The sequence below is a fragment of the Triplophysa dalaica genome, chromosome 9, assembly GCF_015846415.1.
Source record: "Triplophysa dalaica isolate WHDGS20190420 chromosome 9, ASM1584641v1, whole genome shotgun sequence".
Taxonomy (NCBI): Eukaryota; Metazoa; Chordata; class Actinopteri; order Cypriniformes; family Nemacheilidae; genus Triplophysa; species Triplophysa dalaica.
In genome coordinates, this window is record NC_079550.1 from 10,228,932 (window position 1) to 10,256,559 (window position 27,628).

General features: G+C 38.7%; 2 protein-coding genes across 3 annotated transcripts in view; both read right to left on the reverse strand.

Annotated features, from left to right (window-relative positions):
- Window positions 1-433, reverse strand: part of caln1 (calneuron 1) — a 58,756-nt gene extending 58,323 nt beyond the window's left edge. For both annotated transcript variants that reach the window (XM_056756704.1, XM_056756703.1), the window contains exon 1: window positions 1-433. This exon is cut by the window's left edge and continues 311 nt beyond it. The gene's annotated coding sequence lies outside the window, so the exon portion shown is untranslated.
- A 7,426-nt stretch (window positions 434-7,859) lies between these two features.
- tyw1 (tRNA-yW synthesizing protein 1 homolog (S. cerevisiae)) overlaps window positions 7,860-27,628 on the reverse strand; it is a 47,407-nt gene continuing 27,638 nt past the window's right edge. Inside the window, exons 13-16 of the mRNA XM_056756615.1 lie at window positions 25,884-26,019; window positions 20,779-20,889; window positions 14,985-15,152; window positions 7,860-8,375 (exon numbers count right to left, since the gene is read on the reverse strand). Of these exons, the coding sequence (XP_056612593.1) occupies window positions 8,154-8,375; window positions 14,985-15,152; window positions 20,779-20,889; window positions 25,884-26,019 (637 nt within the window). The 3' untranslated portion in view covers window positions 7,860-8,153. The remainder of the gene's footprint in view (window positions 8,376-14,984; window positions 15,153-20,778; window positions 20,890-25,883; window positions 26,020-27,628) is intronic.

Genomic DNA, 27,628 nt, shown 5'->3' on the forward strand with positions numbered 1-27,628 from the left:
GCCGATAGTTTCCGTCTGTAATTAATTCAAGCCAAAACTGCTCGACTGTGACACGAGCGTTATAAATCACGCGCAACAGCTCCAACAACGACCAATAAACATCGCAGTCAGATCAGCAGGAGAGATGGAGAAGGTTCTCCACGAGCTGTGAGTGGACATTACCGGTCACACGGAAAGAAATTTCAGGATGATTCCTGTGATAAAGAAGCAGATAGATTCCTCACACACACACCATTAACCCATTGAACGCACTGAAGGCTGACTGAGAGCGCGCGAGTCATTACTCAACGGATCCAGCCTACCGCTCATATAAACTGTCATTCATCCACAGGTGAGCTCTGCAGACTGACATGAACAACAAGTCTAATTAATATTGTAATATATCCCAAATAGATTAATATAAAGAAGATATTTTGGAGAAATTTGGCGACAGAACAGTGTCACTGTGGACACAAAACTCTTCTGTTCTGCAGAAGAAAGTCATACAGGGTTGAAATGACAGGAGGAGGATGAGGCTAAATGATGACAGAATTTTCATTTTCGGGTAATTTGTACTTTGAAGTTATGAAAAAAGAAAATATCATTGCTCTCTTTATTGGTTGTCCACTTCTTGAGAACAGATTTTCTCATTTCATTTATTCACCATTTGGATTACAGTACGGGTATGTGGGATAATCAGACTCATATGCACACAGATATATACCAAAGTTATTGATTGTAAATAAATTAATGTTAAATAAAGGTAGTCTGCATTGAATCCGTAAATAACCAAATCATGTTTTTGTGAAGCTAGTTAATTAAACATTAATGGGCTGTTATTAAATTAGTCATGAAACGGTAGTTAGTGTTTTTTATATTGTGAAGATATATTTTACATTCAATTAAAACTGCTTCTGGAATAAGAAAAATATAGAGCGGGGACTTGTCTTTTGGGAATCAATAGCATTGTTGGAGGTTGGAAGCCTTGACATTGGATAGTCGGTATAGTCGGTTATCCGCTGATGTCAATTGGAGGAGGGGATGTTCATCATTTTGATGAGGGCACATACTGTAAACAAAAAAATAATGACATGCTTGGATAACTCCTTTATGATAAACAATGTATTCCACAGTGAAAAAAATCAAGGTGATTTAAAAATAGCTTTCTAAGACAAAAACGCATCTAGCAAGACCCTATCAACAACTATGGTAACATTAAGGTGGAAGGTGTTACATGGGCAGGTCCCTCTCTTCTTTTAAATGCTCTACGATGTACGAGTCCAAACTGGATTATTCTTTGATTCTTAGGAAGTACCATTGCTTTAAAACAACAGCACAGACAACAAAATATGTTCTTATGCAATGATTGTAAAAGATCTTTTCGAGCCCTTTAAGCTTCCTTTCCACACCCAACATCTTGAGCATGTTATGACCCATCACAATGGACCACGTTACTAACACAACGCAACAGACATCAATTCACTCAATCACACACAGTAATATTATGATGTGATAATTCAAATCCCCCTCATATAGATCTGAGTGTCCTCTAAATTCTTTAAGCAGCTGACTCACACACAGCGACTGAAACAGTGACTCACACACACTTGAGCACGCTCAGATTTTCTCCAGACATCAGTCAGAAGGAGAAGCGCAGGATGGACTGACCTCAGGAATACAGTGGAAACGCATCCGGCAACTGGCTGATGTTGAGCTAAAAATAACCATAATCATGAACGCTGGGGAAAAATTGATATACTGGATTAGCTGTCCTATTACGCTGCTAAACCGAGAAGATTGAAAAATTAGTCCAGTTATGAAATAAGAATCACAAAGTTTCCCCTGTCAAACCCGCTGCGCGTAAGCCGCCCTGTAAACAAATTCACTCTTTCATGTCTCTAATAATGCACTCATGAGAAGCTTTTTATCCATGCAGTTTATTTATTTTTATGCAATTTTGGTTCCAAAAAAGGGAATCTGTGCCAGGAGAGTGTTTGTTGACATTGTGAATATGCTTTGAGAGAATGACTGGGAGAAAAAAAGAAATTGACTCTCATTAGCTAAGTAGGGCAGTCTGAGATGCTCCAGCAAGTCGAGGACAAAAAGATAAGCCTTTTGCTTTGTTCAACTTTTATACAGCAGTGGCCAAACATTTTATTTAAAATGATCATCCAGAAATTAAATTCTGTCGTTATATACTCATCTTCAAGTGATTTCAAACTTTTCTTTTGTGCTCAGCTTTTTACACATCACACAAATTTTAACATTTTAAGAAATGTATACAGTAACTCTTGTCATACGATGTCAGAACATGGTGATCAGGTGCTTTAAACCATAAGCATAGACCAGACCACTTATATTATTCCTAGTTTATATTTCAAGTTGTATTACGAAATTAGTATATATTGAGTGACGAGCAGCAAGAGAGCGATGTGATCTCATTCATTACAATGAACTTTGCGACTTATGGTGACACGAGCATCTGTGACCATTTGCGAGGCGAGTCCAGCCATGCGACAAAGAAAAGTTCAATGTTATGCAAATGGTAAAGAAAGAAATAGGCAACACAAAGCAACATCATCACTGGTGGTGGGAAAGCAGCTTTCCTCATCAGAAAAATAATAACTTTAGAGTTTGAAACCACAAAATAATGACGCATTTAGATTTTTGGTTGAACTAAAGTAATAGTACACTGACCCAGTAACCATTGAATGCAGACTCCCAGCGCTCCTCTCCTAAAACTGAAAGAATGAAGCCACCACATGGAATGATGCAAAACTAATCGCTTTCAAAATTAAAGGCGACCAGGTGGAACATACTGCATGTTCACAGTAAAAATGAAGAATTATTACGAAGAGTATGAAGGGGGGAAATCCGAGGACGGGAATTCTGAACAATGAATACGGTGTTTGTCGGCGAAGAGAAGATGAATGACACACAGATGTGATTCTGAAGCCTCCATTACATATTTGTTAATGCATTGGGTGCTGCTCACTGAGGCCTGACTGGTCTCTCGCTGTGTCAACACATTTAAAGATGCTCTGGATCTTTGTTAAGACCGGCATCTTCTTGAAAACAGAGATGCATTATGTCAATGTATTTCTTTAATTTTTACCACAGATTTCACTGCTGTCGTGTAATTTAGTGGTTAAAGCTCAAAGGTTTCAACCTGGAAAAAATTATTCTGTATGTAAGTATATTAACATTAAAATGGTTCATTGAAATTACAAATATTCAAGGACACTATTTTTAGGTCAAACTAGAGGAAATACATGTAACATTCTACTCATAGCCATTAGTGTTTTGCATAGACGTTACTGTACTATGTATATCAGTATGCCACACGCTGAGTTAACCAATCAGCATCAAGGAACATGATTATAAGCCTCCACAGTATGTAAAGGTACCTATAAACAGATTTTGTGTTTCTATTGCACACATACAGAGAATTCAGGCTGAGGGTGGTGAAATAAGCAGCGGATTTTATTCAGGACAGTCTGTGTGTGAGTCAGCTACAGTGACAGAGAGCCTGTGGAGCATGAGGACACATTTAGGTGTGACTCTTGTGTCAGCTGGTAGCAAGCTGTCCCTCTTTGCCCTCACGTGCATCTATATCTCTAAACTATACCATACTAAAATATTTTCAAGCGCTCCCAGACGACCCGAAGAGACTGTAAACACCAAGCAATGGTCCCAAAGTACCAGTAAACCTCACAACCTGTTTGTTACAGCAACAGTTTGAGAAGATGATCGAAAAGGATCTGAATAACATACCTGCCAAAACAAGCAAAAAAATGTATCTAATAAATAGAAAAAATTATGAAAAAGTATTGAAGTATATTTTATGAAAGGGGACATATGACATGGCTAAAACGAATATTATCGTTGGTTTTAGATGTGATACAATGTGTATAGACGATTTAAGGCCCCGCCTCTCTGAATCGCGCAAATTTTTTTAAGCTCATCGCTCTGAAAAGCTAGGTGTGCTATGATTGGCCATGTAACCATCAGGTAGTGATTGGTTGAATATTGCAAGCATGTGACGAAAATGTAACGCCTCTTACCATATTTGGAACATCAGGTTACAAAGCAATTGTACTGACAGGTACGCCCACCTTACTTGCATATACATGTGGGCGGTCTTAGTCAAATCATACCACGAACAGACTTAGAATACATAATTTGTTTTGACACTTGAATTTTTGCAATTTTGCAACACGTATATATGACCCCTTTAAATATGCTATCCATCACTGTCCTAATGTAAGCCTTAATATATTATTATTAAGCAAGCGTGAAGCTCTACCCAGCCCCTCCCAAAACATAAGCATCACTGGAAAAAAAACAAAAATCGTACAAAAACACTGCATTATGACATCATGTGATCATAAGATCATACATCATAAGAAAAAAATAAATTATACATAAAAAATGTAGTTAGTGTTTGAATCACTGTTAGATTGTGTTTGTTCTATGACTGGTCCATTTTTACAATGTGTAAATACAGGGATGGTGTGGAAATCGTCCAGTCATTTATACACCCGTAGTGTTTTCACCGGTCAGGACCTCGGCGATTGCAGAAATACCAGAGATTGGCACACAATTAACCCACAGCCATTAATGTGGGCCTTGCTTATACGTGCGAGAATACATTGTGATTCATTGCGAGTAAAAAATACATTAAGTTGCTTTAATTAAAATGCAAATCTCTTTTCAAAGAAGGAAACATCACTATAGGAGACTAAATGTGCTTTCGCAGCCATGTGATTAATTGACTCACACTGGATAATAATGGAATTAGTAGTGATGCTTCTCATATCGCTGTCTCCGGGCTGATGTTCACGTGGCATGTAGGGTCTGTGATGATTATGAGTGCTTAACAGCTTGCATCATTCAGAAAGTCATTGAACTCTGGTATCTTGATACACTGCTGGGACACCATGACGTGCCAATAATGACAAGAAGCAGCGCTGACGTCTACAGATATGGTCATAACAGTACAGCAGATTTTCTGATCTGGATAATGTTGTGCTTACTCATTCAGAACTGACCTCTGGATTCTGTTCAAGTCTCAATTAATGTATATATCTATGTGATTTTTATCCTTTTATCAAAAGTAATTCTGTATTCACAACAGCAAAAAATAAATAACTGCTAATAATAAAAAATTATCAACGCTGCCATGACTTAAAATTTTATTTCATCTGCTGGGCATGTAGAAAGCAAGCAGAAGCATATTCTGTGGGGGTCTCCGTTTGCATCCCGAAGCAACTCTGTAGTAGGTGAGAGGTTCAAGAGATGTTGCCGTCATTTTAACCGACTTCCTTTTTGGCAGAGAACATCTCCGAACTACTGAAATTTGTCCGTTTGATTAGATGCCCAGAGGTTTGTGCCTCTCGGGCACAAACAGAACTGCCATTGGCTTCTCGTGTATTCAGGCTGTGGATCGAGATGAGGGATGAAACTGGACAGACATGGTGACTGTGATTTTGACATTTTTTGGATCAATATCTTTTGTTGGTCCTGGAACAGCAAAGCTGTAAAGCAAACATATTTGGTACCATATCACTAACTATATATACATTATTATTATAAGAGCCACAAAGCCCTCAATATCTCTTTGAAAGGATGCTATCAATCCACAGACACGTTTTGGCAACATATTAAAACAGAACATCCGCTCAAGAGACATTTACATTACGCTTCCTTGAGGTACCATCTTGAGTTTTAGAAGTGTGTCAATGTGAAAGGGCAGTTGGTTTTGAGGTTTAGAACACAAGCCGAGATAATGATACTGCGGATGTGCACTGTTCTGGTACTACAGTGGCCTGAGGCCGTAAAGCCGAAAGCGACTGTGGACCCATGATGGGGAAAATCATTAGTAACAGAGGTTGGGATGTTCACAAAGAGAAATGTATCAGTTGTTTACACAAGACAGATGAAAAAAGCAACTACAGAATTTGCAAGTTATGCAATACCCTGAGCATACTTCGAAAAAATAACGCTTCATTATATAAGTTCTTAATTCATCTCTGAAGACATAGTTATGTATATTATATTGCATTTCTGTCAATAAGGTGATTTGTAAAACAAACCCTTACTTTTCTTTGTGTTGTTTGTTGTTGTGCTGGTCCTTTCAACCGCATCTCTCACAACATTCAGAAACTACTTAAAACCCATCTCATCTGTGAATACTTGACAGACAAATAAAAAAAACGATTTTTCTCTAAACAGGTAGTGGTCTAGCTTTTGTTGAAACTACTAACTTTGTATTAGCGCCTATTGTATTAATGTATTATACTCCCTGAACTCTCTGTAAGTTGCTTTGTATAAAAGTGTCTGATAAATGACTAAACGTAAATGTAAATAATAAAAAATTGTTTAGGCTTTATATATTGATTAAGATTGTGTCTGCCTTTCTTCAGCTGAACACAATCGGAGTCATATTGAATAAAATCAAGCTTTCTATACTCAGTCTCAGCCCACACTGTTGGCTAAACGTCTAAAGCATAAAGCACAATTTTCTGGAAACACTTCAGCACGTTCAAAGTCGTGATGTGATTGGTTGAATTTCACATGATTGCCGGGAGAGTTGCGTGTCGCGTTCTTTAACTGTCCGCCTGGAAACAACAAAGCCGTCTGATCCAAGTAAGCTGTTTTGTTAACAGTGGTTGCTATAAGAATTCATCACATAAGACAAAACGCTTAATTCTTTAAAGTATGCGAGGTTCACGGCAGTGACTTATAATCATTTCGTTGCGGTTAACTTTTGACCCGTTCGTGAATGTACACACACCGGTCTGTTACTGCGGGGACATTTCCACGCCTCTAAACATGACACGGCATAAAATGTAAGGTGATTGGTTGTTTTACCTGTAGCTCATATGGCCTCTTGGGTGGGCCTTGGCCAAAGAAAGCGGCGATAAGTTTCATGTCTGGCGACAGGAGACTACAAGCTTTCTAAAGCCAAAAGCTCAAATATCCATCATAGTGAATTCATTAGTGTGTAAAAACAATATTTTAAGTTTATTGAGCAAAGATATGTCGTTTTAGAATTAACATGTATAGATAATTTGTATTATGGCAGATCCACATTTCTCACCATCGGATCTCATTGGATCTTGCAAGTCTCAGAACCAATGAGCTGGTTAATCAATTATGTTGTAAATTTCATTTTTGCGTGAGCTATTCCTTCAACGCAACATTGATGGTTGACTCGGCTCTGAACAGTGAAAACTAACGGGCACCTCAGAGACTGGTCTGGTTTTAATTTAACACCCATCATCCTTCAGACATGAGCAAAGATTTCAGCTCTCTTCAGCACAGCAGTCGAGCCCAGAAACCGCCTGTGACCTAGTTCACTCGACATCAAGCAGATTTCACACACTATGATGTTGAAACTCCCTTGAAACCGCATGAAAACAGATTTTAAACAAAGAAAAACGTCATGTGACACTTGGCTGTGAATCACTGTCATAGTTGTGTGAAGACAAGAAAAAAGAGAAGCACATTGTCTTTCATTTCAAAATGGTTCTAAGTGATCTTTAAATGAGATGTTTATGGGGCAGTTCTGATTAAAACTGGTTTTCAGCTTTATCATCAACCTACCTGCAGCATATTCACCAGCTCCATTTTATCCCCATCAGCCCTCTAAAACTGAAGAACACCATGTTCATTTTGCTTCTTTGTAACTACGGTAATGTTTTTCAATTGCGTTCTTTTCTACTTTGCTCTTTAAATCTACACGTTATGAGTAAATAAAGCTTTAAATTATACCACTGAACTCTAAAAGACTAGCCAATGTCGATACTTGGTCTCCTAACAAGTCCACCCAGGGTAAAGGTGAGAACAGGACACTGAAAAATACAATTTCACATCCATGGACTTAAAAGTGAAATTTCTTTATTGACTATGACTGCATATAAAACCAAAAAAGCCAACAGTTATTAAAATGACATAAAAAGAAATTACGCTGTAGCTATGCTCTTCGCAACATGGTTGAGAGCAAACCCAGCCTGGCCTTTATTAATAAAAACAACAGACAGAACAGAAAACAGAAAGACAAAACAAAGACAGAAAGTCTTAATCTGGAACAGACAGGTGGTCTACTCCATTCATTCAAACACAAACGTCCCCCTACATAATGCAAAAGACAAAAGCATGAGTATTCAACATCAACACCCCGAAATATCTTTGGTCTTGTTCTTTCTCTGAAACCGTGTGTCCGAAGGTTCAAACCCTCTCTCTTTGGCCCCAAAAAGGGCCCAGGTGGGGGTCTTGGCCATATAGTCAATGGCTGAGAAGCTCTTGGTGCCTCCACTTTCCTCATATTCCTGAATAAGTTCTTGGAATCGCTCGTAGTCGATCCACGTCCACCACTCTCCTCCCACTTTGAACTGCAGAAACAAGAGAAGAGAGCAGGTGAACACCACACACACACACACACACACACACACACACACACACAGGTGAGACTTCCATTTACGTATTAGGCAGACGCTTTTTCAATCCAAAGACTTGGACTGGATTCGCCTGGCAGGTGTCCAGTTTGACTAATAAGGTCTGACTGTGTTTTCAGATAGACTGCCAACTGGGCAAAGTTCTGCCACTTGAGTGAAACAGGAAGAGAGCAATGAAAGTGCTTTTAGAGCACACTGAACTGTTTTTATTTAAAGACAAATATTCGGTATTCAACATAATAATAAAAAAGAAAAATTAAACTTTGGACCTGTTAGCCGGGTCACAGCACAGACTTCACAAAGTACATCAGGAGCTCACTGGCAACTTTATGAATCATGAAATAACAACCAGGACACTGTTTTGTCTCACAGGGCCTGATGCAAATAACACACTTTAGATGAACTCGCAGATTTGCAATGACCCATGAAATGTACAGGAATGTAGGACTTCCCTTTCGTTGTTATGTTCCCAAGGGGTTCTCACGAGGGTCCGCTTTGCTGCCATTATGTACCCTTCTGCCCACGCTGGGATTAAGGGTAGCATTAGACATAGAGCCGTGCCATACATGACAAGTCAACAGCTATACATTTGTCAATTGTATAAGGACAAGACAGTAGATTTTTCTTTTTTGAGTAAACCATCCCTTTAAGTTTCAACCTTCTGTTTCAATCCCTCACCCCAAATCTAGACTGTCAAGCTCCTGTTCAATCCGAGTGTGTAGACAGAGCTTGTTTTCATTCCTATACATGAAATCCATTTCCATCCGCGCCTTTAAAACACAGAAGTAAAGAGTGCTGGTGGGGAGTTGCAGTGATTACGTTTCACACACATCACTGTGATCCACGCTCAGCATGGGCATGCAATCAACTACAGGCACTGCACTCCTTTTCACCCTCTCTTTCCAAACGCCTGTCGTTTCATAACTTTCTTTTTGTCACAAAATCAATTTAGGTAAAAAGAGAACTTGCGGAGGTGTTTTTTCATGGCGCCTGATTGGTTTGTTGGGGGTAAGGGGAAAGCATTTTGGAGTGAAAGACATTTTCAAGTTTGAATGGAGTATGACTCTCACAAGAAAAATGTGCCTTCTACGTGAGCAAAAACAGATATGGAATGAGCAGTCTTAAACGTTTGGACAGCAGTTGTTTTTGCCTCATGCATTCATCTCTTTGGAGGTGAGGAGTGTCATCTTTTGACAGAGATGCAATATAATATACATAACTATGTTATGTTTGTATTACCTTTTTTTATTACATTGAGGTATGTATCTACATACACCGTGGGTCCCCTTACACGGAATTCACCATGTTGTTTCTACAGTAGCCCTAAGTGGACAAACTACTCTACAGAATCCATTTCGTAAATACATTATCTCCTGCAAAGAAGCAAAAATGTGACGGCATCTTAGTTCTGTGTCAGCCACCATAGTGCTTCGAAAGGGAGGGGTGGAGTGAGCCATTAGTTGCAATTCGCAACCTCACCGATAGATGTCGCTAAATTTCATACACCGGACCTATAGAAATGTAACCGTTTACCAAAAAAGAAACATCTGGATTTGTTGTACTTCCGAAACCTCTTGTCTATTGTATTGAGAAAAACATATTAGGCAGCTTACAGAGTTGTCAAGAGTAAAGTAGACAAGTGGTGTCTAAATTTCAGTGTCTCAGTTGCTGAAATCAGCCTGTTGGTAATGTGCACCGCAACACGAAAGTCCACCGTAAATTTTCAAGGTTTCCACTTTCTGCCATGCTTAGCATGGGTGGTTTGAGCTCATGCCACATTAGCTGCTCACCTGAAGCTACCTGGAGGCTACCTGGATCTGTTCGTCTTGTAAGCAGTTCAGTCCCCATGGGACTCCTCTTCCTCAACCGTATGTTTTCATTACGGAGTCATTTTCTGAGGTGAAACAGCCCCCTCACAGATACTCAGCAGTCAGTAGATGAGGACTCCCATGGGGCTCAGCTCATCTCTGCAGGAAGGCAACTGATCCATCCTCAACCTCTGGAAATATCTTCCTCTCTCCGAAATTCTTGCACACACGCGGTGCAGCTCAGCTTTGATAGTTACTAATATACCCACAGCAGTGTAGAGAAGAACAATAGCAAAGGTAACTTAGGTAAGGTATACGTTTGTTTATGTTAAAGGGGTGAAAGGTAACTTAGGTAAGGTATACGTTTGTTTATGTTAAAGGGGTGAGAGGTAACTTAGGTAAGGTATACGTTTGTTTATGTTAAAGGGGTGAGAGGTAACTTAGGTAAGGTATACGTTTGTTTATGTTAAAGGGGTGAAAGGTAACTTAGGTAAGGTATACGTTTGTTTATGTTAAAGGGGTGAGAGGTAACTTAGGTAAGGTATACGTTTGTTTATGTTAAAGGGGTGAGAGGTAACTTAGGTAAGGTATACGTTTGTTTATGTTAAAGGGGTGAGAGGTAACTTAGGTAAGGTATACGTTTGTTTATGTTAAAGGGGTGAGAGGTAACTTAGGGAAGGTATACGTTTGTTTATGTTAAAGGGGTGAAAGGTAACTTAGGTAAGGTATACGTTTGTTTATATTAAAGGGTGATTTTTTCTACTTTTACACAAATGTAATACAAATCATAGGGGTCCACAAAATGTGTCTGAAGTTTCTGCTCAAGAAACACCAAAGATATTTTAACATACCATGCGCTACACGCCCACTTTTGCATGTGAGGAGAAACGCGCTGTTTTGGTGTGTGTCTCTTTAAGTGCAAGTGAGCTGCTAGTCTCCGCCCCCTTTTCAGCAGAAAACGCAGCCAGGGCTGTGAGCCTGTGCTTCCAGCGACAAAACAATAAAGTAGGGTCAAATAAAGCGAACGAGAAACAAGTTCTCGTCTTTGAACGCCAAACATATTGTTTTCTCCAAGCGAACAGACCCCTAACAAAGGTGTGACGTTTCCTATACGCGAAAACAAATGACAAATCGATCGGGTATTTACAAACCATACATACTGCCTACATGTGAAAGTTGCCAACCCAAGAAAGAAGGGCCACAAAGCGAATTCGATAAGCACACCTGTTTTCCCTGGGGCCATTCGCGAAGCCCCTCTGGTCCCTGTTGGTCCGGTCACCTTTTGCCAAGGTGTTGGAAATTCAACATGCGAAAGCAAAAATGGAGGCGGTGTAATGGTTGGACACGTTCACAACAAGGAGAGGAAATATTATAATAAGAACGGCTGCTTACGTCATTCAGAGAGCGATTTATGAAGCCCCTTTTGCAACCAACAGCTCGCTCCACTGCTCTCCCCTACCTTTCATAGCCCTACGGAGGCTGACACAGGTCTATGACATTGTCAGAAATCAACTTCTTTGCCGTAGTTTGTCTGTTTAGGCCTACTGTAGAAACAACATGGTGAATATCATTCAAGGGGACCTGCGGTGTATGTACTGTATGTAGAAATAACTCAATCTAAGGTAAAAAACAAAACACTACATTTTGTAAAGTCTTTATACACCTCTGAAGACATAGTTGTGTATATTATATTGCATTATAGATCGTCAAAAATATTACACATTGCACCTTCAGATTTTTTAATATTATCACTTTAACCAAAGAATCTACCCAGACAGGGCTACTGAAATTTTACAAACTGGCAGACCTTTTATTTTGGGAATGTGAGATTATCTACGTCTGCCAAGCCAACAGATGGCCGTGCCATCGAGAGGGCTATCTGAGGATCCATTCATTTGCAAAATTGCTTCTGCGCAGTTAACAGGGAGAACTAAGCAAACTAGGCAACTATGAAAATGTGATCTGAGCCAGATTGCAGTTTCTCTTTTTTCTTCCCTAAACACTGCAGACATCACCGGGAGTTTGTGATGGCTTGGAAAGCACGATGTGCTGTGAGGTGTCTTCACTCATTTCTTCCAAACAATCTACTAAACAACCTCCTGACATCTGATGCTGTTACTATGAGACCATCAGGTCTTTTAAGTTAAAATTCATGGGTTTGTATTTTGTTTTCTGTGAAGCTCCTTAAGATGCTCCTCAAAGTTTATACTCCACAAAGCTCCTCAAAGACATTTTAGTTTGTGAATTTAAGAATGGGGATGAAAAAATACTGAAATGGACAAATCTTTGAGGATGCGTCATACTAACTTCACGGTAACATAAGCTGTCAAAATCATTCGTCAGGAACGCCACAGATAAAAGGTGGAATGTTTGCAACCCTGAAATAAGTCAAATGAATACGGCTGCTAAACAAAGTCAATGCAATGAAATACTGACGGTGGCCTTCCGAAGTCCAATATGAAATACTGCTGCTTATTACGGGAACAATGGGCCTCTTTAGTACTCTTGTAAGTCATGGCTGTGACAAACAAAGGGCGAGAGAGTCCCAATACAGTCGGCGGTGACGTGGTGAAATAAAACTTTTCATATCAAACTCAATGGCTTTTCATTAGCTGTCCATCACAGGCAGTGTAGCGAGTTCTTTTACATGCATGAGGCAGGACAAAATCCCTGAGGCGAAGCAACCTACTATACCTCTATGAGTCAAGGTGTTATTTGAATTCTATAGCATCAGAAGGGTCGGATCACTGAATTAATTACGGAATCTGTTGTAACAAGCAAACGCTATTAAACTAATGATATTTTTGTGATTTTAATAATTAAAACCATCGAGTTGATCTAAATCTGTATACATTTCTTTGTTCTGATGAACACAGAGAAAGATATTTGGAAGAATGCTTGTAACCAAACAGATCTTGCCTCCCATTGACTACATTTACATTTATTCATTTGGCAGACCCTTTTATCCAAAGCGACTTACATTGCAATAACCTATACATTTGTACATAGGTATGTGCAATCCCTGGGATTGAACCCACAACCTTGTATTGTTAACACAATGCTCTTATCACTGAGCTACAGGAAAGCTTACGACTACCATAGTAGGAAAAATTACTCTATCATTTTTAAAGTTCTGTTGAACACAAAATGCATTTTGAAGAATGTAGGACAGCAAACAGTGGTGCACTTTTGACTACAGTTGTTTTTTTCCTACTATGGTAGTCAATGGGGGGCAAACTCTGTCTGGTTACAAGCATTCTTCCAAATATCCTTCTTTGTGTTCATCAGAACAAAGAAATCTATACACATTTGGAACAACTCGAAGGTGAGCAAATGATGACAGAATTTACATTTTGGGGTGAAGTATCCCTTTAAGAACGATGATACAAACATACACAGTGTTTTTGATCTGTATATGCTGTAGTGTTTATAAGGTGGGTAACAGCGCCACCCACTACATAATAGCAGAAACACAAATTGACATAAAATCTTGTGTTTGGCAGGGAAGCCTGTTCTTGTAATTGATGAGATAATTTGTCATTGGAGGGAAAGGGTTAAAGGCCCAAAGAAAAATAGAGGACAGTCAATAAAATACTGCAAAAAGCATCTTCATCCAACAAACCACACATGTGCAATAATTCCGAATAAACCACTCCTCCCTCAAAGGTCTCTTATTCAACATCCACCAACAACCATGCACATCTCTCTCATCTTTCCAAACAGCTGGCGAAAAGGCAGCAGATGACCAGGCATGCATGTATGTGTGGAGGTTGCTTTGGGCACGTACACCGACAGTTAGACTTTCCACTTTTTCTGCTCATCTGGAGCTATCATTTCTACAACTCAGCGATGAGACAGCAAATGAAAATAAATAAGAGAGCTTTTAAAGGAGGAAAACAGGTGGACCCGTGCAAGTAGTGTCACTTATACAGCTCTCCATGCCCAAGAAGCGAACGAGCGTCGGATGAACCAATGGGATTTTTGTTCAATCGAGATATGATAAATGTTCACTATGAAGGAAGTAAACAGTACAGAAATGGAAGATATAATACAGGTTGAATATAATGAACGTTCAAAACAAAATACTTGAGAAATAATAGTTTTATTACTATATTGAGTTAACATAGACGCGTGTATGAAAGTGTACGATGGCCTTTCCGTAATAAAATCATATAACCTAAGCAAACCGGCTCAAGCATGATTCAAGATGTTTTTCAGCAGGGCAAACAAATGAGACCTGTTTGTCATCACAGCAAAGCTTTACATTTCTTGAGAGAAACTCCACTGGGTCCAACTGTGTCTGTCAGACGAGAAAAACATTCGCCCTACAATCACATGCAGAAACGTATGGTACTTGATTGTGGAATACAAACAGCAAATCATAAAAAGGATACTGAAGCGCCATATAACACTCGCACATAAATATGTTTTTTGTTTGCGAGAGTGCCGGTAAGGGCTCGCTGCCCACGCAAACCATTAGAGAAGCTGTCACAAGAAGCGAATGCAAAACGAAAAGAACGACTAGCGCTGTGTGAGGAGACGGCATAAAAACACAGGAAGGAAGGTTTAACCCTTCACCCGGACCGGCGGTTTAATGCAAACCCATATCAACGCTTTCTTTTCAAATGACATTTACAGAAAATGGCATCGTTTTTCTTAACAGCTTGGAGCGTATGCCAGGTGTATTACAAGTACGAGCTCTGTTTCAGTGAAACACTTAGAGTGAATGTAGGGTCACCTTGTGATGCGAGAGCAGCAGACAGTTGGAATGCTCGTGTTCGCAGGCGATCTCGTAGTCTGGGAGCAGGTTGGCCAACTGCTGCACGAAATGGATGACCTCCTCGTGCCAAGGGACGTTGGCCATGGTCAGGCTGCTGGCCGAGCTCTCGCCGCAATAAGTCACTCCCTGGAAGAACACCAAAACATAGACAAGTTAAAAACATATCATTAACAAAAAGAGCTTGAATACGTACTGAAAGCCGTTGATAAATGCACACTTGATTACCATTCTGTATTAATGCCTACATTTGAAAGAATACGCTCTTTAAAACTCACTAATTTCTAAGTGTTTGAGAGATAACTGCAAAAGTAGGAACACAAAGACACTCGGAATCAGTTCTGCGCACACAGTCCAAGGACAAGGTTGCACGATAGGTTTTTCTATGGATGATGGAGACTAAGAAAACCAGATCATTTCATTCAAAACCCACTCACACACACCCACTCTGGCACGCACGCACACCCACACACAAGCGCGCACACACACACAGGACAGCATTAACATCACTCATAGATGTGTCTCTCTCTGATCAGAACAAACAAAGCTATTAAGATAAAGCATGTATGGCCACAGCAGAATGCCCAAACCAGATCTTTACCATCATGAACTCTGACGTCTGGTTGGATATTGAAACAAACTAGAGTCAAATCAGATCAGACGGTTTATACTCATGTATGAGCAAAATTGACCGGAAACAGTGACAGGTGGATGAAAACAAGAGTCATGTAAGGTGTGTCTGCCATTGCTTCAGTGGTCTAGGAGTGTGTAAGTGTTGGTGAACTGCTGAAAAGATATTACTCATCGTGTGATACTGAAAGCCCATTCGGCTCGATCCCATTTCAGCCTTCTACCTCTGAAGCTGTTAGGACTCTATTAAGCCGGACAATCAATAGATGAACATCTCTGAACGGTCGATAGAAAGAGAACCAATCATACACTTCAAATTGGATTTGAGGTTCGGTCACAGAGCACTGAGACCTGAACTGTTAAAAAGCATCAAATGGTTTAGAGATGAACAACAAACACAGCACATGGGCAAAAAAATACTCCATATATGGCAACCCGAAAATGTGGCAACAAATGGAGCACAATTAATTCTGATGAATGCAAATACTGTGAAATAATTCAAGACATTAATCACAAGGGCTTTTATGTAACTGAAACCCTCGCCTTGATTCATACAGAATGAATTTTAATGAATGATAGTCTTTTCACGTATAACTTTGAAAAAGTAACTATGGATACAAATTCGTCGCACATTCGACTGATGATAAAGGTGTATTATGTGGGATTATAATGCATTACACATACAAGCTTCATTATAAATAAAAAGACGGAACCTATTAAAACGATAAACACTTATACTGTATATAGAGAAGACTGGAATTTAAAGTACAGTTGGGGAAAGAGGTTTCATATCTGATGGCCAGCGCTGATATTTCAGACCTGGCACAGAAATAATGAGCCTGGCTCTTATCTGGCTGCTCTGTAGCCATACAGAATAATGATCACATACAGAAAAGGTCTGATGAATCAATGGGTTGAGAACAATGAGGGGCATTTCTTCAGCGTGCACATACCAACTAACAAGGCTATACATTTTGTTACAGGCTAGTGACAAAACAAAGATATATGTTTATACCTCATAAAATTTAACCTATTACAAAAAGCCAATAGAACCAAACAAAACGTGTTGAGACGAGAGTCTGACTGTAGTTTGTACTGTGTTTAGTGTAACCTCTTGGATGACCAAAGCAGACATCACGGCAAGCAGAGCACTGGCTCTTCATCTTTGTGTCAGGGCTAACAGCTCAGAGACTCTCTAATTGAGCAGGAATCATGATTTTATCAATAACTGGCCAAAGGCATGATTCCTTACTACTGAAGTGAGAAGCGGGACAATTTTATAGGTCAGACCAGCTTTCTCTCTTATTATAGCACTTCATGCAGCTTCACTGATAACATAAAGTATATTTTATAATATGATACACACCATTGTTCAAATTGTCAGTTTATAAAAGCATAGGGGGGAAAAAAGGTGCTTGTTAATTTGTACGAGGAAGAAAGAATGTGGGAAAGAGGAAAAAAATCTTGGTTTTCCGTTTTTTGAAGTGGAGAAAATGGCACTTTTTTTCTCACTCCCGTTTGTTAGATTTCAAACTGAAAAACAAATGACCGAAAAATACACGGTGTTTAAAAAATGATGAAATTATTCATTTTACTTAAACACATACATATCAATTTGAGCTCAAGCGTTTGCACACCCCTTGCAGAATCTGGTAAAAGATGAAACTTTTGGGAAAATAAGAGGATTTTTGAAAATGAATGTTTATTTTTATTTAGTCCTGCCCTGAGCAATTTATTTCACTAAAGAAATGTTAACAAAGTTCACACTAATGAATAATAACAGAATTTCTAAATATATCCCAGGGCAAAAGTTTACATGCCCTTGATTCTTAATACTGTATGATGTGACCTAAACAATCAATAACAGTTTTTATGTTCAGTCATCTTGTTTAAGGGTTTCTTGTTTGTCATGAGTCAATAGACTGTCCACTGATCTACAAAACAATCACACAGGTCCTCCACAATCTTTGCTTTTTCAGCATTTCTGGATATTTGACTCATGTCCAGAAGTAACTTTATGATGTTGAGATTCATCATTTTACATTGAGACTCATACACAACTATTACAATAGATAGAAACATTCGGTGCTGCCCACAAAGTCAACACCATTCATTTAAAGTCAGGGGGATGTAATCCTCTGAGAATGGTTTTGGTGTATGTTGTTATTGTTTCATTTAAACATCTTATTTTTTCATTTAATAATGTCCTTCACAAGATTTAAAAAACGTCAATGTTTTTCAGGAAATTAAATATATTTTTTTACACCAAAACCCTTTTCAGAGCTTTTCAGTCCCCTTTTCAAACAAGAAACCCTTAAACAACTATGACTAAACATAAAAACTGTCATTGATTGTTTAGGCAACATCATACAGTAATAAGAATCAGGGGCGTCTTAACTTTTGCCCTGGGAAATACCTTTAGTGTGAACTTTATGTTAACATTTCTTTAGTGAAATAACTTGCTCAGGTCAGGACTAAATAAAAAAAATAAACATTAATTTTCAAAAATCCTCTTATTTTTCCAAAAGTTTCAGCTTTTTCCAGATTCTGCAAGGGGTGTTTAAACTTTGAGCACAACTGTAAATAGTACATTCAGAAAAACAGAAATTAATTTTGAAATGGTTCATTACATTTTTCTGCTTTGCTTGCTTCGAATCTTTCTTTTAAAAAGGGCAAAGAAAGTGAAATAATGGAAGTGTGGATTGATGGAGTGATGGCGCTGTTTTCTCACAGCTGTTTGTTAAATTTCAAACTGAAAAAACAAATGACCTAAAGATACCCAGATATGAAACTACTTAAGAATGGACGTATTAAAGAATGAAACAAAGAATGAAAAGGGAACTAAAGAATACAGAAAGAAAAGAACAAAATAACAAAAGTAATATCAAAAGAAAGAAGGAACAAATGAGCACTGCCATTTTTATTTACTTGTTTGTGTATTGTTCTTTACACAAGACGATAGACAACACAATGTGTTGTGGTTAGAGCAGCTGTCAGGCACTTTAATAAGCTCAGGGTCCAGCTGCACTCCTTCACAATACCTCAATACCTTTATAACTCACATGCACACGTTTCACTACCACTGAACTTCATTACTCCTCGCATGAATCACTGCTCTCTTCCACCACCACAAAACTGACCCAACGTACACAACACAATCCTGCCACTGCTGATGCTTTGATGACTGACCCAGTAGTGTGCCATAGAGGAAAATAAGATGTCAAGACGCTCAATGCTCGGCTAAATATACAGCCCTGTCTAATGGAGAAGAGAAGCTGGCTATCTGGTTTGACACGAGTTATCATTAATTCAAAGCAGCTATGCAAAAAGAGACCATTTCAAAATTTTATTGAATCAGCATGTCGAGATGTTCTGTGTGTAAGACTGACAGCATGAGAAGACACAAGAAAGCTGTGATAAAAAAAAAAATCGAGGTTATCCAATAAAAATATATTTTACATACACACGTAAAATTACTCTTGCATTGCTTAAAAGTGAACATGAACTTGTTTTTCTTTGCAGTATTTGAGGTCTGAATAGGACCGTTTCTGTTATCTTCCATGATTCTCCAGTTTTCATTTTCTGCAAATAAATGCAAATGAAAACAATATTTTTATTTGAATTTGGGAGAAGTATTGTTAGCCGTTCACATAATGAAGCGCAAATTATTCAAAAATTATGAAATGATTCCTTCTACTTAAACACATAAATATAAATAGTACATTCAGAAAAGCTGAAATTCATTTTGAAATGGTCCCTTACAGTTTTCTGTGCCTGTATGTTTACAGGCACATTTAGTCATTTGGCAGACGCCTTTATCCAAAGCGACTTACAGTGCACTTATTACAGGGACAAACCCCCTGGAGCAACATGGAGTAAAGTGTCTTGCTCAAGGACACACTGGTGGTGGCTGCTGGGATCGAACCAGCAACCTTTTGATTTACCAGTTCAGTGGTTTAACCCACTAGACCACCATCTCCGTATGTTAATTGCTCGCTTTGGATAAAAGTTAAATAAATAAATGTTAGAGGAACAGTTCACCCAAAAGCTTTGCTTCTTTCAAATCCTTCTTCTAGGGCAAAGAAAGTGAAATGATGGAAACATGGCTAGCATTAAAACTTTATCGTACAACCTCACAATTGAGGACTACTAATGCATCTGTATGTTTCTTTAATGAAATGAGAAAAGCGTTTTATTTGCTGTGATAAAAACATAATCACTTCTTATCTGATTTCTGGAGTCAACAAATGTCAAAGTTTGCAGTGGGTCATCTGCAATACGCAAAACATAAAAACCAAACCTTCTTTTTGGATGACTGATGGCACATTCAGGAAGATCAATCATTAAAAAGAACACCATTAGGGAAACGGCTTGAACAAATTCCTTAAATCTCTCGCTCGGAAGTGATGTGGACACAAATACTAAGGGCTGCTGAATTTTGTCCAGAGGTGACAAACTGTTAGAACTTTTGAAAGCGGTTTAGAGTTTCAGACAGCCCTCTGTAAATTCTGTGATTTTTTCTGTCACTTCTCATGGCCTTTATTTTATCCCACAGAAGAAGGCGTAAATCCTCGCCTTCTGCGGTCTATCAAAGAGGGCGATTATTGTTGCTAGGTAACAGGATGTCATAGTTGAAGCCGGCTTTACTTTGGAGTGGCTCTGCTTTGAATGTGAATGCGCTGAGGCAGACTCCCTACGGGCCAGGTGCTCATAGATCACATGACTGGCAGTTGACTCGTAATGAGACGTGCATTCATGTTAACAGACATCCTGAAGAGTAAATTGTAAAAACAACCACCATTGTTTCAACACTTCATTCAGTAACTCCTCATAATTGCAAACACACCCACACACCCACACACACACATACACCCACACACCCACACACACACACACACACATACACCCACACACCCACACACATTTAAGTAAGTTAATCTTATCTGAGAAAACAATCAATCCGTCCAGGATCCACTAAGCAAATCCATTACAACACAGATTGAATTTAATGAGCCTGACTATTACTTTAAACGTGGTTTACTGCAAAAGGATCAGGAGAAAATGAAGAAAACTTCACCAACTAAACCCGTGAGGGTCCACAGGTTTACGCAGGCGGGAGGCATACCTTGACCTCAATGAAGTCTGGCTGGCCGAGGGCAATGAGATCAGCGTAGGCTTTGAGCTCATCTACATTCCAGGCCTTGACCAGAGTCAGTCTGTACACGGTCCGCTGTTGCTGGAGAGGAAAACACAAAGAGAAGTTGTGAAATGGATGTCAAACAAGCAGTACAGCCAATTTAACCACATTAATTCAAAATTAATTTCAATTCTTAATCTGATGGATTTGTGAGTAAAATATTTAATGAGGAAAAGAAATACAGCAGGCAGCCGTTGGTTGAAACTGAAGTTTAATGAAGTTTGGTGGTAGTCGGGCAAGTTAGATGGTTTTTTTATTGGAGCTGTTATGCTCGAGGGCTGGTCGACCCTGAAGTCATTACAGCCGCTCCTTTCCCTTTAATTTTTCCAACACCTTTGTTTTTTATTTTGTACACCTATCACCCTCCAGATGAAATATATCCTCTACCTGTCAGACAGTTCATCGCTAGTATCTGTGGTCAGTTTTGTGAGTTCAGTCAGAGTAATGTCACAAATTTTTTATTTTACAACACGTTTTACTTCAGGAACATGACATTTCTAATCTTAATAATCAATAATAATAAAAATAATAAGCATGGTTTATACACTGGAAATTCATAAGATGACCAATAAGGGCCATAACATACAATAGCTTAAGAGAAGGTTGGATTAATGAATGTATGTTTGATGAAAAATGCTAATAATTGTCCAAACAAACAAAAGCATTCATCAAGTCAAGATTATTTTTAAAGTGCCTTTTTCAATTTTTTTTATTTTTACAAACCAGCTGTACAGAAAACACGTTGAGACAACAACTAAAAATGTAGTAGAATAACAATATAGGCAAAATAGTGATATATATACCCTGTTATTATTTATAAATAAGATTATTAAATAAATTGATGTACTGATTATTTCAGATATACTGGGGTGATACATTTTAAAATATGTAATTTAATTGAATGCAAATAAAATTTCAATTACATCAATGAATATATTGCTGCCGATACCCTTATGAAAAATATCCATGGTTTAACAATGGGTACTAGTTTTATATACATTAATATGTATTTATACATATATTAAAACCATAGCAACCATAACCACAAATTTAAATAGTCTCACTTTAGTAACTTAGTTAAACTAGCTTAACTGTAGTGACACAAGTGGTAAACAACCTGCCAGAAATAGTGTTCACTACACTTTCGGCATTATTAACCGTTGAGTAGTTTTAATATAATACAGTAAATATGCCTTTAATATGAAAACAAATTAATATTAAAACAAATGAAATATAAATAAATTGTTAATTCTACTTCGGGCCAGGCGCGTAGTTCATCAGATGAAACCATAATATAACCACAATTAATTTTCCACAACAGAGCTATTGCCAAAAGAAAAGCGACAGAAACTTGTTCAGAATTTAGTGCGACCTTTCATTTCCAGCCATTGCGTCAACGTAATTTTCCTGATGATGCTTAATTATATCACTAGCTACGAGAGTCAAGGTGAACACTGAGAAAAGAGAAAGAGAGGACTTTTTAATAAGCAAGTTTCTCCAAACTTTAGCCTCCGGCATCTACCCTGGGGTCTTAAAGCATGTACAGCTCCATCCCAAATCATTACTCATAGAATCATCACACATCGAGTGCCTTGAGGTGAGGAAGACCTCACACAACACTATGATAATAGATACTCATCCCTCCCATGCCCGTTCTACCCATCAATCAAACGCTCGAGGGACGGCCACATTCCTTAAAATAACTGTGTCCGTCTCTATAGGCTGTGTGTCTTTGCACGACTGTCTGGTGGCTGAGGACAGATGTCAGCACATGTGCCTGATCCATGTTAATTAGTGAATTTGAAAGGAAGCAAAAAGTCCAACAGCTGGGGAGGATTCAGATGGATCTGGCCATCCCAGGTGTGCTCACAAACACATGTGTAACTATGAACTGGAGCGATGTCTAATTGAAGTGACGGGGCAGTAGGTGATGGTATTTAGGAGAGCATCATGTTTAAAAGCGGATTCAGATTTTAGATTTCTTTTCCTGTGGTGTTGTGATGGTAGCTCTGCCCACTGCTGTGTACCATTGGTCCATCCCTTCTGCAAGTCTGTAGTAAAATCATATATGTTATGATTTTATGTTATTGTGGTTATTGTCACTTGTACTCCAGGAAAAACTAAAAGAGCAGACAATTCCACGACAACGAAAAAACACTCATAACTTACAATTTGTGTTCCTTATAGAAATAGATAAAAAAATAGTATAAAGTATAGAAAGTATAAATAAAAAATAGGTTCCTGTGACCTCCTAGTATAGTGGAAGCCAGAGGAGAGGGTTTGTTTTAGACCCTCAGCGGGGGCCGGATGAAAATCCAACAGAATGGCAGCACAAAGTTCTAAAACATGCTGTGACTTTTCGCATGCCCTCTATTCACCAATACGTGTGGTATTTTCAGCTCTGTGAAAGGTCTTAAAGGTGTGATGAAATGGTCTTGTTTATTGTTTTATACTGCAGTAGACCTATAAATGACCTCCCCACATCAGTATTTCATGTGACCCATTCGCACGGGATGATTTTACTCAAATTTAGTGACTTATTTCCCCGATGTTATAACTTATGGATATCACCAAACATCAGAAATAATACAAAAACACTTCAAAACAGCCTCCAATATTCGCAAACGGTGGATAAAACCTTGAAAAATGATATATGAGCCGGCCAAATCACATAATCATAATCAATATTTACTAAAGATCTTATTTGAATGTCAGTGCTGAGGTGAAGGTTAAAAACCAAAGACACCCCCCCACACATGTACATAGAAGTTAGATATTCAAAGTGCGATTCGATTTTCTCACTAGCAAATATTGATACAGAAACGGCAAACTTTTCTATAAATAATAACCTATAAGAAATATTATATAATATAATACAATTTTTGGGAGAACCATCGTCCGTTGTTTAAAAAAAACAAAAGACTGAACAAAAGAAAAAGAGTGTTTACACACGTTTAAAGTCACCATAAAATAAATATTTACCTTTTTTAATACTGTCGATAAAAACCCTACATTTGCATTCCAAAAGATTCCATAACGTGTAAATTGGAACAGAGTGAGAAAACATTACATGAATTTTAAATATAGGGGACATTAATTCTCTGATGGTCGTCACTAGCGTAATACTTAATGCTGAAAGGAAATTTTGTATGTATGTTAAAGTTCTTGAGGTCAATTCCTGAAATAAGTACCATTGTCCAATGGTCTTAGATCAGAATTTACAACATCCAGGCGCACTTTATACCTTCTGGTAGACTGCCATGGCTATATGAATTTGTTTAAAGCAATGTGCAATAATAATTTACTCTCGCTACCTACTCTGAGATGCATACAGTCATGAAAAAATGAAGATGTCCCCTGCTACTATACACTATGCAATTTATGTAGTTTGGAAAATGTCATCTGTGATGTACATTATGTGGCCATTGCACACAATCATATACAATAAAAGGCTCTCGTACCGTGAAGCGTAGGCATTTAAATGCTTACTTGTTCTTGCTCTAAAACGACAATCTATTTTCCCTTTCCTTCCAAAACAGTACATTTAAGATAGAGAAAATAATAAACGGTGTCTAAATAAGTTAAGCTGATAATGGCATAGACAAATTTAAGATAAAAAAACAGACAAGAAGTTTAAATAATGAAGGCGAACCGGCCGTGAGACAGAACATTCGTAAAAATATTTTATTGCATTACTAATACATCACAAAATTAAACTGACAGCCGTTATAAAACCATGTGCATCATGGGAGCGATGGAAGTCCGGCCTTCCAGAAAAAGAGCCAATCGTGTTTTGTCAATCAAGTAGACAGGACTTGGTTTTCTATGACTGAGTGTGATACTAGTGTGATGACTTCAAAGGACTTTCCATCAGCATAGTAGCCGACCAATCAGAATGCAACTGGTGATAATTTAGGGCTGAATATATATCAGATGACCAAAGCCTGAAAACCAACCTGCACCCCTTCATGCGTCTTTGAATTTTTTCAGACAATAAGCAGCAGACACGCAGGTGACCTTGACTTATTCATAAACAAAGAAAAACGTATTCTCGTGTCTTCTTCCTCATGACTCACGTACGCACATATGCACAGACGCGCACACATAGAGAGATCGGTCTGTTCGGTGGCACATTCGGGAAAGTCATTACCGAAGTTTAGCACCCGGGCGCTATGAATCATCTCTGAATGATGGCACTTAGAATCATTAAACTGTAATGCCAAGGCCTCCGCGAAACAAACGCTTTTGTCATCTCAGCATGCCTTACGTTGTGTAAGAGCCATTGACGGACAGCACCTACGCTCTCGCTTCTTCGCTCTGGCATTTTTACAGAGCTTGGCCTCGACGCAGTCTAACATCTGAAGAGCATCTCGCAGCTTTCATTTAAAAACAGCGACAACGTGAACTGTTTCACCCGCATTAGTTGCACAAATCTAAAGCTCTTGATTAAGGTTAAATCAATGGTGGAGCTTCAGGGTCATGTCTTTTACAGATTGTAATTAAAATAATCGATAGCAATATCAGAGAGATTTATAAAGGTCTGATATGAATGATAGAAAACAATGAGTGCAAAGGGGAAAACAGCTCTCAGCTATTACAAAACCCAACAACTTGTGTTTTACACGCTTCCCAACAGAACTGCCCTTGTCAAATACTGAAAAATTGATGACATGAGCGACTGCAGAGAATCATTCACAATAAACAGCACAATCTTATTCTCCATTAAGGATGGGCAGGTTTTTTGCTTTTAAATTGGTCAAGCTGGACTTAGTTATTGATGCGGCAAAACCAGCTGACCCACCAGCAAAAACCAGGGGGGGTTTTTGGGATATAAAGTCAATAAACTAGAAATGTACTGATAACTGAAGCAAGGCCTATCAACTGGACACTGTACAAAAATGTGTCATTTCTGTCTCTAAAAACGTAAAAATGTTCCCATCTACATGTGTTTTTCATTGTGTTATGACGAACTGAGTAACTCGAATCAATTCAAAAGATCCCCGTTTTATCTAGACTTGTGAGAGAGGACTGACCTTTTCACCGAGAGCTTTCAGACTGTCCTGGAAGCGCTGCCAGAAGTCTTTGAAGAGAGGACGGTCAATTTTCTTCAGACTGTCTTTGGTACTGGCATCAACGCTGACGTAAAGCTGTGTCACGGGCACCAGATTCCTACAAATAAACAAGAAACCATTCATTTTTACTTGCACACGTGAGGGTCTTTTATTTTGTTAACTATTCTATTAAGAAGACAACAGAGTGGACAAATCTTGAATAGAAATATATTTACAACCATGAACAATAAAACAACAGGCATCCAAAAGAATACAATTTTAACAGTTCACAATTCTGTATGTGTCGTTCTAATAGATGGCCGACCTCTAAAGCCCCATCATGCATCTGGTGAAGCCAGTTGTACTAAGTTGTCAGGATTTGCAATGTGAACCCTGCCGCCCGTTGTGCAGTATGAAGGGAAGGCATCAAAGTGATCAAATCATTGGGGCTTGTGGGGCAGCAGGCGCATGAAGAATCAAAATCCTTCAAACAACCCAAAAGTCTGAAAATATTCACATTACAGAATAGCACGTCTGGCTGGGTGATTTAAGTGTGCTACCAGGCTTGATTTTATTAAAAACACTTGATCCACTCACAAAGCACAATATCTTTAAATATACTGTATAGAAAGCAATTATATAACAAGCATTGTTTACTCATTGGATGCCAAGCAACAACACAGCAAACTAAATATAAAAAAAAGTGTCTGCATAATTGGATATTTTCGGGGGGGGGGGTTGTGTCTCTGTGGGCACCAATTTGTCTCTGAAATGAAAACAGTAAAACATGAGCATATTGATATGAGCGAGACTGCAGGTCCAAGCTTTCATTATTATGCGGCATGAAGAAACATTTTTGAGAGGAGGGGTGTTGTGCAGCCGAGTCCCGAAATCCTCGACACAACAGCAAGTGCACGAGATGGCGTCTCCTCACCTGGAGAAACCGACTGGCTCTGTGAGAGGAGTCAGTGCATGACGCTCAAGTGAATGAGGCAAGGATGTGTTTTGCATTAAGCTGGGAGCAGAGAGAGATGTTTTTTTTGGCTGCTCTCAAAGTTGAATTCAGCAAAAGGCAGCAGAAGAGGAGGAGCTGGGAGTGAAAGAGCTGCAATTTGCAATTCAGCGCCTGATTATGGTTCTTATCAGTGCGGTTACAGCCCTTGTGAGACTTCAAAGACTGAGGAAGAACTTCAAGCCGGAGGATGTTCTGCAGTTTTAACTAGTGCAGATAGACTGAGAACAAACAAATACAAAAACAGAGTGCAGCGGCTGATTAAGCAGAGCTCAATCTTTCAGGGTCATCATTAATGTGGGAACATAAGACGGCGGCCAATCAGATTTCAGCGTTTGGCTCTTTGTTAATGCTAAGATTTGACTGGGTTGGTTGCTTGTAAACATTTTAATCAATTCAGTACTTGCTTTTAGTTTAAGAGTTTAGTTAAGTTTAGGGTGTATTCACACTTGGATTCACACTGGATTAATGCGAACTGGGTTCAGGCAAGCAAGATGGACCAAACATGGGCCAAATACATCTGAACAAACCCAAAACGGCGATATAGGACTCCATAATAACACAAAATAACAAACGCATCTTTGTGTATGTAATGAATTCGAACTATGTTAAGTAGTTTAAACAAAACATCTTTTATCCCAGCACACAACATGGTTATGTTCAATCAAAATATACATCATAAAAACTGAGCATTTAGGTTTTGTGTATTAGGTTC